Raw genomic sequence first — 16,703 nt, forward strand, 5'->3', positions numbered from 1 at the left:
GTAAAATAATTTGGAACAACTTTCTATGCTGTTTGACATCCATATATATAAACATCGTTGTAAAATAAAGCATTTTAAAATTATTATTTAAATTATTAATGTGTTTACACATTATTGGAAAAAGATCCTAGTACCTGTGTGTGTGTAACTTATACTCCAAGCTAAAAAGCTGTACATTCAGAATATTTGGCTTCTTTTTATTTAAACTACTGGTAGGAAGTTCTGTGGACCAGGCTCTTTGTGACAGGTGAGAATTGGTGGTGGTTTAGAATGGGTGGCAGAAGTAGAGTTGATGAAAAGAGGTTCTGGATATATTTCGAAGGTAGGGGCAACAAGGACTTGTTATAAATTGAATGTGGGAGGTGAGAGAAAAAGTCAAGTCAAGGATGTCTCCAGGCTTTTGGTCTGAACGACTAGAAAATGGATGGGACCAGTGTGAAAGGAGCAGATATTAGGGGATCATGTCAGGGGCTCAGTCTGTGACTTATGAGTTTGAGGTAGATTTTAGATAGCCAAGTAGAGAGTCAAGTAAGCAGTTAGATATAGAAGTTTGGAATTCAAGGTGAAGATCTAAATCAGTATGTGGATAGTATGTAAACCATGAGATCAGATGAGCTCACATAGGCAGTGAATGTAGAGAGAAAAGAGAAGAGGTTTGAGGAAGGAGCTCTTGGTTTAGGAGCTCCTCAGGTTTAGAGGTTGAGGAATGAGGAGAAGGTTTCCCTGCTGAAGAAGCAGGGAAACCAGGAGAATGGTGACTTGGATGCCAGGTGAAAAAACATCTTTCAAGGAGGAGTATGCTGGGTATAAGTCATGTAAGATGAGAACTGGTAGTTCACCAAGATGTGGTGGTCATTGGTGGGTAAAGCCTGAGTGGCGTGGATCCGAAGGAGAGTGGAGGAGAGAGCTTGGAGGCAGTGTGTATGGGCAAGTCTTGAGTTTTGCTGTAAAGAGAAAGAAAGAAATGAGGTTGTAGCTAGAAGGGGGAATGGGATCAAGAGAGGTTGTTTTTTTTTGTTTTAAAGTTGGGAGAATTAACAGCATGTGTGTGTGCTGATAGGAGTGATTCAGTGGAGGGGGGGAATTGATGCAAGGGGGAGGGAATTGCTGGAGTAATAGGGATTATTATTATTGAATTTTTCACATTAAGTTTAATCATAACTACATAGGCATTGTTGTACTTTTCACTTAAAATATACTGATAGACAAACAGATGTTGCTTTTTTCCTAGTCTGAGTAGCCTTTATTTTTAAAGTAACTGCCTGCTAGTCATTGTTTGTAACAATAAAGTAGGGATTACTTGAAAAAAGTAGAAGACCCATGACTGAAGATTTTTGATGATTTTTATTGTTACCTCAATTTTGCTTTGACCAATATAAAATCTCTTCTTCCATTTCAGGGGTTGCACCAGACATTTTAGACATAGCAGATTATTTAATCCTCACAACAGCTATGAAGTAGGTGTTAATATCCCCCATTTTATAAATGAGGAAATAGGGACTCAGGTTAAGTCACTTGCCCAAGATCACACAGCTTGTAATTGGCAGAGTCAAGATTTGAAGCTAAGTCTGATGGTCTGCAGAACCTGTTCGTTTCCAATTTTACCTCCCTAGCTAAGGTGGGAAGTAAAGGTGTAGGTGGAAGGGGCAGGGGAAGGAGCTGGTGAATCTGGCTTTGACTGTGGCGCGATCCACACAGGCGTGATCATTTGACAGGTTTTACTGGGTATCTTCAGTGTGGACCTCCCAACATCATAATTGACTTCAGTCTGGTATAGGACCAGCCATTCTTTTCTCATATGAGAGCAGTTATTTGAAAACAAATGGAAAAGATTGGGAGGAAATATGGCTGGTGATAATATGTGAAAGAATTATGGGCGTGGGGGTGAGTTTTGTATTTTACTTTTCTGTGTAATTCTTAAACATGTATTGCTTTGACAATAATACTGCTTTTTAAAAAATAGTCCTAGATTTTATTTTTATTAATTTATGCTGACTGTAAAGCACAACTGCCTAGGAGTACACAAAACTTCCTTGACTACATATGAAATCTGCTTTGGGGGAGGGGCATGCAAATAATAATAAAGTTATTAAGCTTTTGGTTTCTATAAAAATGACGGTCTGTTAGTACTTCACATTGAGTGCATGGAATTGATAGGTAATGTTTCTAGAGCTTAGTAATGTAGGTCATAAATTGAGTAGTAAAGTTTTAAGGTATTTGAAAATATGAACAGTCTTTGATTTAGAAGAGTCATAATGAATCAATCCAAATTTTCATAGACCAACAAAATTAGGTTATTTAAATTATACGCTTGAGAACTTGGGCTTTATGGGCTAGACTGTGCTATTTTAGTTTCTAGAATGTGAAATTTTTTGTTTTACGGCACTGATAAGAGGATTATTACCTAAATAAAATATTTGGGGGCAGGATTCTTTTCTGATTGGCACTATTGAATGTGTGGAGACTTGGAATCCTTTTATATTGCATCTTCATGTCTTTAACCAAAAAGAGAGAATGCAAATATCCTCTCCCTACTGGTAAGTCATTAGGCATATCAGTTTGATCTCCACATCTGAGAAGTCTCACAGAAAAATGAACCCACTGATACTTTTTTAGGACACATCTTTTAAAAGCAGTCGTGTTTATTAATTTGTTTATTCAAAAGACATTTGTGGGCCTACCCTGAGCCTGGCACTGAGCTAAGACAGCTCTCCCCAGTGGACTGTTAGTATGTAAGGCATAGGTTTTTAAGCGTTATGGGTGACTTTCCAAGGAAATTCTTATTATATGACCCTGCCCTGAGGCTTGTGGAGAGCAATGTGGTATATTTCGGTTCTGCATTTAGAGAGTTGTTTTTTTTTTTAGTAAATTTTTTTATTTTTGGCTGTGTTGGGTCTTTGTTGCTGCGCACGGGCTTTCTCTAGTTGTGGCGAGCGGGGGCTACTCTTCGTTGCAGTGCACCGGCTTATCACTGTCGTGGCATCTCTTGTTGCGGAGCACGGGCTCTAGGCCTGTGGACTTCAGTAGTTGTGGCACGTGGGCTCAGTAGTTGTGGCTCACGGGCTCTGGAGCGCAGGCTCAGTAGTTGTGGCGCACGGGCCTAGTTGCTCTGCGGCATGTGGGATCTTCCCAGACCAGGGCTTGAACCCGTGTCCCCTGAATTGGCAGGCGGATTCTTAACCACTGCGCCACCAGGGAAGCCCTGCATTTAGAGAGTTTTGATGAGGTTGCCCTGATTCCAGTGATGAACTTTTATCGCTGTTTACTTCCTCTCATTAGGAAACGTCATATGTCTACGAGGAATGAAAAGTTTTAGTCAAAAAATGAGCAAAAATGGTTGCGGTCTGTGCACTCAGTAAGTAATTGAGATGATCATTCTAGATAAATGCGTGTAAATCAGAATCAATTCCAGTGTCAAAATAGTTGAATTGTATTAAATCTCTAATGTAAACCAGTTCCATAGAAAAGGGTGCCATCTAGTGGCTGACCAAGAGCAGCTTGCATTCCCTATTTTAATTCACAGCTACATCTGCTGGCTGAAAAGGCTTAAAGCAAAGCTCTTCAGTTTATTAGAAATATTTTGGATTTACTCTTTGTTTATTCATAATTAGTGCAGAATTTCATTCACATGGAACATGTTTAATACATCAGATATAAATAAAAAATTTTAATTTACACAATGGTAGATCATTTAATCAGAGGTTCCAAAAAAGGAGAGCTAGTGGTAGCTATCTTGTCAGCCAACTGTAGCAGATCAGGCTGCCCAGGATTTAAAATGGGGCCCTGCCTGCCTTAGCGTAGGAATGAGTGCAGGTCCAGCCTGGCATCGCCACACCAGCTCCACCCTGCTGACCAGCCATGGGCATGGCCTGATTGCTCAGAATGGGTTCATCACTTACTTGGAATTATGGTATTTTATCATGTGGTTATGATTGAGGCAGCATTAATCTTATAACAGGAACTGAATTGTGAAAAGAATGAACATTTACTCTGGGTTCATGGTCCCCCTAATGCAGCTGTGCACATGATCCTGGTGCATTCGGGCCATGTGAGTGCACAACATGGTGATGTGATTAGATTGTTTATTAGGGCAGATGTTTTAAGTTTAGAGAATAGTGGAGATAAATGCTCTTCAGGCAGTAAGGGCGTTAGTGATACTAACTTGTAATCCCCCAGTTGTCAAAAGAAAAAACCATGCCACCTACAGTTATTTACATGTTAAAACTTTTTTACCTTTTATTATTTATAGTAGGTATTGAGCAAGAGGTTGAGCATATTTATGGTTAGGCTGTCTTGGTTTTTTTTTTCTTCCCTTTGAAGGAAAAACATTAGGTGTATAAAAAATTCCTGATAGATATGATTGGAATCACTATAGCTTTTTATGCCTAACAGTCCCATGTTCTGCATTTGTTTGAAGTTATCTCAAAATATTGGTCAGAATCACCCACTGCTAACGTTTACTGTGGTTGTGTTAGAATATATCCATGATACCTGGTGTAGTTAAAGTTACATGTCATTTATAGTTGTCTTCACAGGAGCTAAAACATCGATAGAAATAAAACCATGAATGGAAACATTCTCAGTTATTGTAAAATACTTTAAATTGTCCAGAGATTTAAATTTTAAAATTAACTCTTACAAATGGAGGGTTTTTTTTAACCAAGGGATAAGAGGTATTTGTTTTTATTTACATATATTGGTGTTTATTTTTAAAGAAAAAATATATTTAGGACCTACTTTTTTTAAACAAAAATGGGTTTTTTAATTAACTAATTAATTTATTTATTGGCTGCATTGGGTCTTTGTTGCTGTGTGGGCTTTCTCTAGTTGCGGCGAATGGGGGCTACTCTTCGTTGCGGTCCACGGGCTTCTCATCACGGTGGCTTCTCTTGTTACAGAGCAGAGGCTCTAGGCTCGCGGGCTTCAGTAGTTGTGGCTCGCGGGCTCTAGAGCGCAGGCTCAGTAGTTGTGGCGCACAGGCTTAGCTCCTCCGCGGCATGTGGGATCTTCCCGGACCAGGGCTCGAACCCGTGTCCCCTGCATTGGTAGGTGGATTCCTAACCACTGTGCCATCAGGGAAGCCCATGGCTTTGCTTTTTGTTAAAAAAAAAAATATATATATATATATATGTATTCATTGTTTGAAAAGAAAAAATCAGTGTAGAAAAGGTCAAAAACAAAAATCACCAAAGATCTCCCTGAACTGTAATCACTTATTATAGTAGGAACATCCTGTAGAGCTTCTATAGGCATGCTCATATAATCATACATAAATATTGTTTTACTGTACTACTCTGGAACTTTTTTTCACTGAATAGTCATAAGAACATCTTTGCACAGTGGAGTATATGAATCTCCATCACTTTTAATGGCTACATGGTACTCAATTGTATGTTATAATTTACTTAATCAGTCTCCAGCCAACAGCATTTAGATTGTAATTTTTCACTATCAAACACCATAGTGAACCTCTATAGGCATACATCTTTTTGTACTGTTCTTTGTCAAGAAATGTGTTCTAAAGACAGAAGATGCTATTGTTGAATCAAAGTGTATTTTTAAAATGTTTTTGATATTTGTTGCTAAATGGCCTTCCAGGAAAGTTTATACAATTTAGAAGATACCAGCAATGTATACAAGTTTCCTAGCACCCTTGCCATTAGTAGCTTTTATTACTCTGAAATTTTTGCCAATCTGATACATGGAAAATTTCTTCCTTTATTGTGTCTCTCTGAAGACCTTGCTGCTGTAAAGGCTTTTATGGAAATAATCTGTGACTGGAGTCACAAATACTCTCCAGCCCCAGTCTTGCCTCCTCATCTAATATAGGTTGCTTTTTTCTCAAAAGGCCAGACCTCTTTTTCTTTAAAAAACTAAAGGTAAAACATGTTAAAACATAACATATTTTAAATATTTCTCTAAAAAGTGTCATTTGACTTTCCTCTTCAAAGAAAGATTTTTTTAAATTCTTCTCCATTATGGCTCATCACAGGATGTTGACTAGAGCTCCCTGTGCTGTACAGCAGGACCTCGTGGCTTATGCATTCTCTATGTAATAGTTTGTGCTTGCTACTCCCAAACTCCTGGTCCCTCCCTCCCCCACAACTGCAAGGCTGTTCTCTATGTCTGTGAGTCTGTTTCTGTTTCGTAGATAAGTTCATTTGTGTCATTTTAGATTCCACACGTAAGTGATAGCATATGGTATTTGTCTTTCTCTTTCTGACTTTGCTTAGTATGATCATCTCTAGGTCCATCCATGTTGCTGCACATGGCATTATTTCATTCTTCTTTATGGCTGAGTAATATTCCATTGTACATATATATACATCTTCTTTATCCATTAATCTGTTGATGGACATTTAGGTTGTTTCCGTGTCTTGGCTACTGTAAATAGTACTGCTGTGAACATAGGGGTGCATATATCTTTTTGAATTACAGTTTTGTCCTGATATATTCCCAGGAGTGGGATTGCTGGATCATATGCCAACTCTATTTTTAGTTTTTTGTGGAACCTCCATACGGTTCTCCATAGTGGCTGCACCAACTTACATTCCCACCAACAGTGCAAGAGGGTTCCCTTTTCTCCACACCCTCTCCAGCATTTATTATTTGTAGACTTCTTGATGATGGCCATTCTGACCGGTGTGAGGTGATACCTCATTGTAGTTTTGATTTTCATTTCTCTAATAATTAGCAATGTTGAGCATCTTTTCATGTGCCTATTGGCCATCTGTATGTATTATAAGAAAGATCTTTTAAAAGAAGTAATATTATACCTTATCTCTGAGACAATGGTGAATGCACTCTAATAAAATTTATTTTCTCCAGCTCTTTTTTGTAGCTGTTGCTAAGCATACTTTTATATTAATATTTAGGCTCACTTCTTAATTACCTTATGACCAGCTTGAGGGCTTTTGCTAATTACAGTCAAATGTCTTTTACTTTTTGCTGATTTCAGTTTTACCAACATTCTGGTGTATCTCATATTAAATACATTTATTCTTACACCGTGTTTACTTACTTCAAATGAAAGCAGCATTGTAGGGTGAATGCTTGAACCCCACACGTAAAATAAAACTATGGAAAAGCTTAAAAGTTTTTAACTTCTAAGATATCTAAGAAGGAAATAAACTTCATGCTGTATACTTTTCATTGGTTTAGGTCAAAGATTAAAAACAAATTCGAGTCTCCTGGCAAATTGTTTAATGGTAGCCACTTCTGAGCGGTCTGCAGGGGAAGTCTGAAACACGGCTGAAACATTTCCCTCTGTGTCCTCGCCTAATCTAATTTCAGTGCTTCCAAAGATTTCTACCAGCTCCGCCCCCAGGAAGAAAGCTTCAGTTTCTTATTCTGACTGCCTTATGTCAGCAGCCGCTGCCTTGCTTCCTCTTCCTGATGGTGCTTCCTAGACCGCCCAGAACGCAGTCGTCATGGTCTTGCAGAGATAGCCCCATCTGTCAAGCCCTCGGGCCTTCAAACAGCTTAAGCACTGAGGAATATTTTTCCTGGAATCATTTTTAAATTAATTGGAAGTGGCACTGTGCGTCAGTTAAATTCAGGTCTGAGGTGACAAGAACATCTCTATACTCCTTATTTCCCATTCCATTGCAGCTCTAATGGGCTTGGCATCCCGGTGGTGAGAGGTACTCTGTGTGAATGTGAAGGAGCAATTTGGTGACAGAGAGACCAAATCAAAGGGACTTGCTCAGTTTAAAATGGGACGTAATGACTGATGTCCTTTCCCTTTTTTTTTTTTTTTTTTTTTGCCAAGGGTTGGGGGAAATCAGCCGTTTTGGCGTATTGCCAAGATTCCTCTTTAAAAACCTACCAGTTTCCTTTTACAAGTAAAATAGGGCCCCAAGCATCTTATAAAGCATTTTATAAAGTAAGAATGTGCAACACTTACCAGGAAAGATAAGCTCTGCCATAAAAGCCTTCTTGTTCCAGGCCTGACACAAATCAGGCTTAATCACCTCAAGAATGTTCCCAGTCTTACTCTGCTGGAGGGAAGGTAGCCTTGATTTCACTTGGGTTTCTTACTGAGCATAGAAAATTGGACTCACATGAGCAGGTCTCTCTAACCAAAGCATTGTGGAGTGCAGACCTGATAGCGCACGCTTTCCCCTTCAGCTTTGTGTAAGTATTTCCTGACTGAAATACTTCTAACAATTTTAAGAAGAAATCTTTTTTTTTTTTTAATGTGCTGTATATCTTTCCACAACGCAGATTGTGTTGAACATAATTTCACTTTTTCTTGATGACTCAGATATATCAGTTATCATTTGCTTCTGTGCTAACAGATTCTGGGCTTTCATAGTTCTTATTCTTTTTGTACTTCTTCCTGATCCTACTTTGGCTCTTGTTTTTCACTTCCCACCATCCTGTTTACTTCAGGTTCCTTCTTTGCCTTTGTATTTTCTCCACAGTTCTATCCATTCCAGTGGCTTCATCCACATGCAGACAACTGCCAGGACTGCGTCTTCAGCCAGACCCCTGAGCTCCTAGCTCATGGGCCCATTTGACTGGACACTGATGCTTGGATGTCCTACCGGTGTCATGTGTGTTTCCACTTTAACTGTCATTTCCCCCCCCCCCCATTTCGCCCCCCAACCTACTGCCGGGTCACCCACAGTGAATGGCAATAGCATCCATCATCTAGCAATGCTGCCTGCACTGAAAAGCTGGATCTTATCACGACCACACTCCTCTCACCCCTGTATCTGATCAGTCACCACGTCTTGCTCCTCCCCCACCCTCACAGCCACTGTAGCTGGGGCACCTTCCTGCCCCAAGATGCTTATCACAGCTGGTGTCCCTTCTCCCTGCCTGCCACCTTGCCCCGTCACAGCCCTTTCCCCACACTACTGCAAGGATGCGCTGGCCCTCATCTTCCCCGCACCTCTGCCTTTCTACCATGGGCGAAACATCCATGGCTGCGGCCAAAGCCCCCCATGCATGAGGGCATTCAACCGCCTCCCACCCCATCTACCCAAGGACCTCGCTCCCATAATTATCCCCAGCCTTTGATGAGCATCAGTTTTCCCTCTGCTGCAGTGTGTAGAGACATGCTCTAGTTTCTCCGACCTCTAAAAGTCTTCTCTTGGTGTTCCTCACCCTCCTCCAGGTACCAGCCCATTTGCCTGCTTCCCATCATAGAGGAGATTTCTTGAAAAGAGTTGCCTGTGATCACTGTCTCCACTTCCTCTCCTTTTTCTCCTCAGTCCAGCTGCTTTCCCAGCACACCCAAAACTGCTGGTGTGGGTCGCCAGGGCCCTCCTTGTTGCCAGATCCAGGTCTTGTCGTTATCCTTCTGTTACTTGACCTCTCAGCAACACTTGACACAAGTGAGCATTCTCCCCTCTCTTGGCTTCTACCCCTTCCACCTCACTGGCCATTTTTGTGCATCTCCTTTTCTGGCTCCTCCCCTGCAGACCTGGAAGTGTTGGAGTGTCCGGTGGCTTCATACTTGGACTCTTCTGTTCTCCATCTGTCCTCAGTCCTTGGTGCTCTTGCCTAGTCCCTGGCATTAAAAACAATCTATACAGTCTGATAATGTCCAAATACATAGCTCCAGCCTGACCTTCAGATTTGCCTTGAAACCGCACGTGGTCCATCTCGTCTCACAGGCATGTCAAAGCCCCACGTCCCAACCAGAAGTTGTGGTTTCCTCTTCTCCTCCCCAACTTGCCTCCTCCCTTAGTCTCTCCCATTTCAGTGAGTGCCACTCCCATCCCCCCAGTCGTTCAAGCCAAAAACCCAGCAGAGAATCATGGTAGATTTTCTCATTTCCCGTCATTCCCTTCACCTAAGCCGTGAGCAAGTCCTGCTTGTTAGCCCAGCCGCTAAACAGAGCCTGGCTCTTTCATCTCTCTCCACCTCCATTCGTCTTTTGCCTGGTGTATTGAAATAGTTTCTTGTCTAGTATCTCGGCCTCTCCTTTACTTCCCCTAGAATTTTTTTTCCACGCGGATATTTTTTAAATGTAGGTCAAATCATGTCACTCCTTTATTTAAAACCCCTTCAGCATCTCCTGTTGAGGAAGTCTCACAGGATGTAGCCCCACCTACCTCGCTGACCTCATCTTGAGCCACCACCGTCACCTCTCCCATCCCACGCCCACCTCGCCCTGCCAGGCCCTGGGCCTTCTTGTTCCTTCAGCACGCCAGCCTTATGTCTGCGTAGGGCCTTTCTAGCTTTGCCCAGGAAACTCCTTCCCTGGGTCCTTGCAGGGCTGGCTCTATGTTGCCATCCAGGGTTTCAACCCAAATTTATTTCACCCCCTCAGAGAAGCTTCCCCAGACCATCTAATTAAAATACAGTAGCCTCTTCATTCCCACCACTCAGTTCCTCTCTGATGTTATCCTGTTTTCTTTTCTTCATGACACTTGTTACAAAATGAAGTTATATTGACCATTTTAAAATGTTAATCTGTTTTTGCTAAAAGAACATAAATTCTAAGAGAGTGGAGTTTACCTTGTTCATTGCTGTATCCTCAGCACCTGCACCGTGCCTACTAGCACAGAGGCGGTATTTAGTGAACTCTGTTGGATGAAATCTGATCACACTGCTTCTGTCACTTCAGTGGCACGCTCTTGCCTTGAGAATACATTCCAGGTTCCTTGAAGAGGTTTGTAAGTTCCTGTGTGATGTGGCCCCTGCTTATTCTTTAACTCATTGCTTCTCGACCAGGGCGGGGGAGGTGTGTGTGGCAAATTTGCTGTGTCCCACCCGCCCACCTCCACCCATGACGGAGATTTGGCAGTGTCTGGAGGTACTGTCTGGGCCGTCATAACTACAGGAGAGCTACTGGCATCTAGTGGGTAGAGGCCAGGGAAGCTGCTGAACATCCTGCAGTGCACAGGACAGGCCCACAAAGAATGATCTGGTCCAGAATGTCAGGAGTGCTGTGGTTGAGAGTCTAGCTGTGCCTCTACTAAGCCTCTGTCTCGGTCAGAGGTCTAGCCGTGCCGAAAGGCCATGTGCTTTCTAGCCTCAGAGATTTGTCCTTGCTGATCCCCCACCTGGAACACCCCTTTCTTTCTTCACTATTCCCAGCTGCTGCTGACCCTCTTTGTTGCCCAGATGCAGTCTGGAGGCAAATTAGTTTTTAAACTTTATAACGTGGAGTTAATCTGTTTTGGCAGTTTGGAGTTTATAAAGGTAACTTAAGGTTACCTCAAATTGAAAGTAACTTCCATACACAAAAATATCCTTTGTGTCATTTTTTTTTTTAGATGGGTAGAGCTGTTGTTACTGAGGGCTAGAGTATTATTTCTATTAAGCCAATTGCAGAGAATAAATGAGCTGAATTAGTAAAACAGCACTTATGCAGTTAGAGCCTATAGCCATAAAATTACTCTCTCAATTTTTAGATACGATTTAGGATGTTTAAACACATACTAATGAATATTAATTTCTTTGTTTTTCATGTTTTGTGCCACATTAAAATAATTCCTTTTTAATGATTAATACAAGCAGCTTTTTTACATTGCATTAAAAATTATGTGTAAGATGACGCCTTTAAAGAACAAAAGTGAGATCTGGGTAACTTATCAGAAGAGCTTGCCAATTCATGTTATAGTATTTGAATACCATAAATAGGAAGTTGGTGCCAGGGTTGCTTTTTTTTTTTTTAATTTTATTTATTTATGGCTGTGTTGGGTCTTAGTTTCTGTGCGAGGGCTTTCTATAGTTGTGGCAAGCGGGGGTCACTCTTCATCGCGGTGCGCGGGCCTCTCACCATCGCGGCCTCTCGTTGCGGAGCACAGGCTCCAGACGCGCAGGCTCAGCAATTGTGGCTCACGGGCCTAGTCGCTCCGCGGCATGTGGGATCTTCCCAGACCAGGGCTCGAACCCGTGTCCCTTGCATTGGCAGGCAGATTCTCAACCACTGCGCCACCAGGGAAGCCCAGGGTTGCTTTTTGAATGGACATTCTACCTTTATTCTACTCAGGAGACAAAGCTTTGTGGCCCTGCTTTTGTCCTTCGCCCAGCATTCCCAGTATTGCTGACGAAAGAAAATACTTTGAGGTACTGCGATTTGTAAAGACGCCCCACATGAGGATTATGGAGCTAGGTAGATTTTAGTATTTATGAGCAACAGAATCACAGCCCACTAATTTTTTTAAAAAACTACAATTTGCATTTTATGAATTTCAAATCACAAGACTTTTAAAATAATTGTGTTTATATAATGTTCTACTTGCATGCTGGTGAGTTTATAGCTTACAATATTAACACTGCTTTCATTGCATCTTGTTTGTTTTTTTTTTTTTCAAATCAAGGGTTTTGTGCACGGATTATTTTCTTAAAAGTTTTCGACAGAACAAAACATTTTAAATAACTTCAAAGGATAAAAATATTCCTTCTGCCTTTGCATATTTATTTTACTGTGTTTCTAGCACTGTAGAATTTTTTTTTTAATTTGTATGTTCTAAGGTGGTAAAGGTGGGCATTAGCTTTGAAAGTAATTAAGAAATCTTTTAGTTTATTCGTAGCTTTATCTGAAATTTATGCATCAACCTTGCTAAAAAACCCCAGACAGGCACCATTTTACTTACTCCTTTATTCAGAACTCCAGCACCAGGTGGATTCTCCAGCCCTGCCTTTCCATCTCACTCACCTTTTAGCCCTCTAGCCTTACTTGGCTCAGTTCTGTAGTTATTTCCTCATTCTTTTCTACCACAAACATTTACTGAATCCCTATTCATATACCAAGCTCTGTTCTGGAGAATAGGGATATGCTGTTAAATAAAAGGTGATCCCTTTTGGAGTGACAAATTCATAAGTAATTACATTTAACTGTGTGTGATAAATCCTGTAATGGAGAGAGGTACACAGTACACTGGTGGCGGATTTTTAAAAAGTCAATTCTCCTTGGGAGATTGTAGAAGACTTAGGAGAGCATGGAATATTTGAACTGGACTCCTAGATGGAAAAAGGGCAGGGGGAGCTGGGGATGAGAGTCCAGGTGGAAGGAATAGAGTGACTTAGTTTACAACCATTCTTGGTCCAGACGCTTGCTAGTCCTCTTTATTTCCTGCTTCCTCCCTCCTAAGTGGTGTAACCAAAAGTATTATGGCATAATCCTGCCGTCAGCTATAATATTATACTGAATTTTGAATAGATCATTTGAATTAGGTTTTCCATTCAAAAGGAATAATGAGGCACCTAAGATAGAAGGTCATTAGGGAGCTGGCCAGCTATAGTTGGCTTTCCACATCTTTGGGTAGACCTAAGTCATCTGTTCATCTTTTTTAGTTCTTTCCTTCTTATCTCAAGACTTATTGTAAATAAAAGGCTGCTTTGTTTGAGATATTTTTATTTTGGAGAGTGTTATTTTTCTCAAAATTGATTTAGTGTGGCTAAGGGGAAAAACTGAAGAGGCAGCTGTCATAGTGATGGTATTTCTGAAGAGGTTCAAACTCTAGAAAGAAAATTACTGTAGAAAAAAGCCATCTAACTAAGAGTCTTTTATGTCCTTGAATTTCATCTTCAAGAACACTTATAAGAAAAATGACTTGACTGGTCAAAGGAATCATTGTAGGAAAAAGGTGAGAACAGGCATCAGGTTAAAACATTTCAAGCTATGACTGGGATAAAAGAAAGAATAAGATGTCAGCCACCATTAAATAAAGATCATTTAAAGGATTCTCCTTTTTAATTTGACAAATGGTGACCATAAATCTGACCACCAGGGTGGAGAGAACGCATGTATGTGGTGCTCTTACCATTTTGTGTGTCACGGAGCTTGTACTGTACCATCTAAACAGGGTGCCAGCAAGTCCCACTGAAACAGGATTGCAGGATCTCCACTGTTGCCACACTTTTCTCACCTCTCACCGACTCCTTTGCTTATTGTTGCTCTCTTCCTGGACTGCAGCTCAGTGGCAGAAAGAATGAGAATAGCTTGTCAAGTCCTGAATATAAAATATTCATTTTGTCAAGATTTGGTATTCTAAAATGGAATATATATGTATACATACACACACACACACACACACACACACACACACACACACACACACATATATATACATATACACACAATTTTTTTTTCTGCCTGTGAGGAGGCTGCATGTACCAAGAGCTCTGTTAGGGGAGAACATACTGCTTTCTTGGAATGAGGAAAGCTTTGAGGAATCATTACATGGTCAGAATTCTGTTTATATAAGTGAGGAGAAAGTACTATTATTTTTGTTTGGACTTTCATAGTTTATTGGTTACCCTTAGTTTTAAGGGTATATATATATATATATGTGTGTACATATATATGTGTGTATATATATATATATATATATATATATATAAAACATATATGTATCAGATGTAAAGTTTTTATTTCCTTAGAAATTTGAAAGGACATTCATAATACTGACCAGAAAAATGCAGAGGAAAGTAAGGTATACTGATGCCATATTGTACTAGCTAATATTTTACTACTTTAATCAATAATCTGGTTTGTGCAGTTGGTCAAAATTTGCCATTTTAAGGACATAGAAGATATATCTTCATGCTAACATTAGGCTACATCATCATCATCTTTCTACTTGAGAAGTCGTTTTTGATCAGGACTCTCAATTAGGAGCGTTCCTTTGTCATGACTGTTTGACTAGCTCACAGTGGGCTGCTGCCCCTTGTCGTCAGGATCCTGCGACTTCCGCAGTTACGGTCGTGACTGGCATAAAGGCAGCGGAAGCCTTTCCACATGTAAGGTTCTCGAACTGGATACAACGGGAAACAGGAGTCCCACTTTTCCAACGGATGCAGGGAAATGGTTCAGGAGGCCATTGGGAGACAAAGGATACGCACCTGGTTATTCCTGGCAGGGATACAGTTAAGAAAATTTAACCTTGTTTTCATCTGTACTTAATGGAAATGTTTTTACTTGGCATATGTAGTGAAAACAGAAAATCAGTAATCCCAAGGATCTGGGTTGGCTCATTATACATGCTAAGTAGTGGAGAGAATTCGAGTTCTTAAAATTTTAACTCCAGGATTCATTTGCGAGAGGAGCCCTTCCACGTCGTCGTCCGTCCCCACCCCCCCAATCAGATCGGACCTGCAGTACTTTGCGGAGGCCCGTTTGAGGCCACGAGAGCTGGGCCCGCCTTGCGCAGCCGCAGTAGCAGGCCGCGTCCAGCGGTCCCGGCCTTGCGCAGCCGCAGTAACGGCCTGAGCAAACGGCCAACGGGCACAGCTCTCCGCTTTTGAGCTTGTCAGGCTGCCCGCTGCCTTCTTCCTATCTCTCTTCCTTCACCTCTCCAGTGAGTAGCCATGAGCTGGGCTGTGGGAATGCTGCGCGCCAGCCAGAGAGTGGGCGCTGTGAGAGCGAATTGCCTGTGCCCGGGGATGGTGCTGAGTCCCCGCCAGCCGGGAGGCGTCGCCCGCAGGGGCGCCTGGCCCATCGCCCCCGCGTCCAAGATGGCTACGGTCAAGTGTGAGCTTATGAAGAATTTCCCCTCAGAGGAGCCCGTTCGTTGCAATAAGATCTCCATTGTAGGAACTGGATCGGTTGGCATGGCCTGTGCTGTCAGCATCCTGCTAAAAGGCTTGAGTGATGAACTTGCCTTGGTGGATGTTGATGGAGGCAGACTGAAGGGTGAGACAATGGACCTTCAACATGGCAGCCCTTTCGTGAGAATGCCCAATATTATTTCCAGCGAGGATTACCTGGTCACCGCAAACTCCAACCTCGTGATCATCACAGCAGGTGCACGCCAGGAAAAAGGAGAAACACGCCTTAATTTAGTCCAGCGAAATTTGGCCATCTTTAAGTTAATGATTTCCAGTATTGTTCAGTACAGTCCTCGCTGCAAGCTGATTGTTGTTTCCAATCCAGTGGATATCTTAACTTACGTAGCCTGGAAGTTGAGTGAATTTCCCCCAAACCGTATTATTGGAAGTGGTTGTAATCTGGACACTGCCCGTTTCCGTTTCTTGATCGGGCAGAGGCTCGGTATCCATTCTGAAAGCTGTCATGGGTGGATCCTTGGAGAGCATGGAGACTCGAGTGTTCCTGTGTGGAGTGGAGTGAACATCGCCGGTGTCCCTCTGAAGGATCTGGACGTAGATATAGGAACTGATAAAGATCCTGAGCAGTGGAAAAATGTGCACAAAGATGTGGTTGCTAGTGCCTATGAGATTATAAAAATGAAAGGTTATACTTCTTGGGCCATTGGCCTGTCTGTAGCTGACTTAACAGAGAGTATTGTGAAGAATCTTAGGAGAGTGCATCCAGTTTCCACCAGGATTAAGGGTCTCTATGGAATAAATGAAGAAGTATTCCTCAGTGTTCCTTGTATCCTGGGAGGGAGTGGTATTACCGACATTATAAAAGTAAAGTTGGCCCCTGAAGAAGAGGCCCATCTGCAGAAGAGTGCAGAAACACTTTGGGAAATTCAAAAGGAGCTTAAGTTTTAAAGTTGTTTAAAACTACCATTCTGAAGTTATTGAAGAAAAGAGAGTAGTTATGGAGTTGTGTATGTCCAATTTTTGAATAAACTTGAATTCCTAAAAGTTGGAAACAGGGAAGGGGGTGGAGTGACTCCCCTGTTTATTTAGCGCCGCCCCCAGCTCTTTTATTTAGCATCCAGATGCTGGATTATACTTTTTTTTTTAAACAATTCCTAAGTGACTGCATCAAAGAAGGTGTTTTTGTACCACTAATGTACCAGTCCTTGCCCTGTGTATGTGTGTGTGTG

General features: G+C 41.6%; 2 protein-coding genes across 4 annotated transcripts in view; both read left to right on the plus strand.

Moving 5' to 3' along the window:
* The window catches only part of TMEM242 (transmembrane protein 242), a 54,641-nt gene that overhangs the window by 24,140 nt on the left and 13,798 nt on the right, over positions 1-16,703 (plus strand). The gene's annotated exons all lie outside the window — the stretch shown is intronic.
* On the plus strand, positions 15,277-16,422 carry LDHAL6B (lactate dehydrogenase A like 6B). 3 transcript variants are annotated; one of them, XM_036872065.1, is made up of 2 exons: positions 15,424-15,644; positions 15,807-16,422. In XM_036872065.1, the coding sequence occupies exons 1-2, from the start codon at positions 15,424-15,426 to the stop codon at positions 16,420-16,422; spliced, it is 837 nt and encodes a 278-aa protein (XP_036727960.1). The 3 variants fall into 3 exon arrangements, with proteins under 3 accessions (XP_036727958.1, XP_036727960.1, XP_036727961.1); XM_036872066.1 differs by having other exon boundaries at positions 15,424-16,110; positions 16,380-16,415; XM_036872063.1 differs by having other exon boundaries at positions 15,277-16,422.

The sequence above is a fragment of the Balaenoptera musculus genome, chromosome 12 (assembly GCF_009873245.2).
Source record: "Balaenoptera musculus isolate JJ_BM4_2016_0621 chromosome 12, mBalMus1.pri.v3, whole genome shotgun sequence".
NCBI classification, from domain to species: domain Eukaryota; kingdom Metazoa; phylum Chordata; class Mammalia; order Artiodactyla; family Balaenopteridae; genus Balaenoptera; species Balaenoptera musculus.

Bases quoted from the DNA above. Each gene is read 5' to 3' on its own strand.
- LDHAL6B (XM_036872063.1), top strand. From the start codon at position 15,277: ATGAGCTGGGCTGTGGGAATGCTGCGCGCCAGCCAGAGAGTGGGCGCT.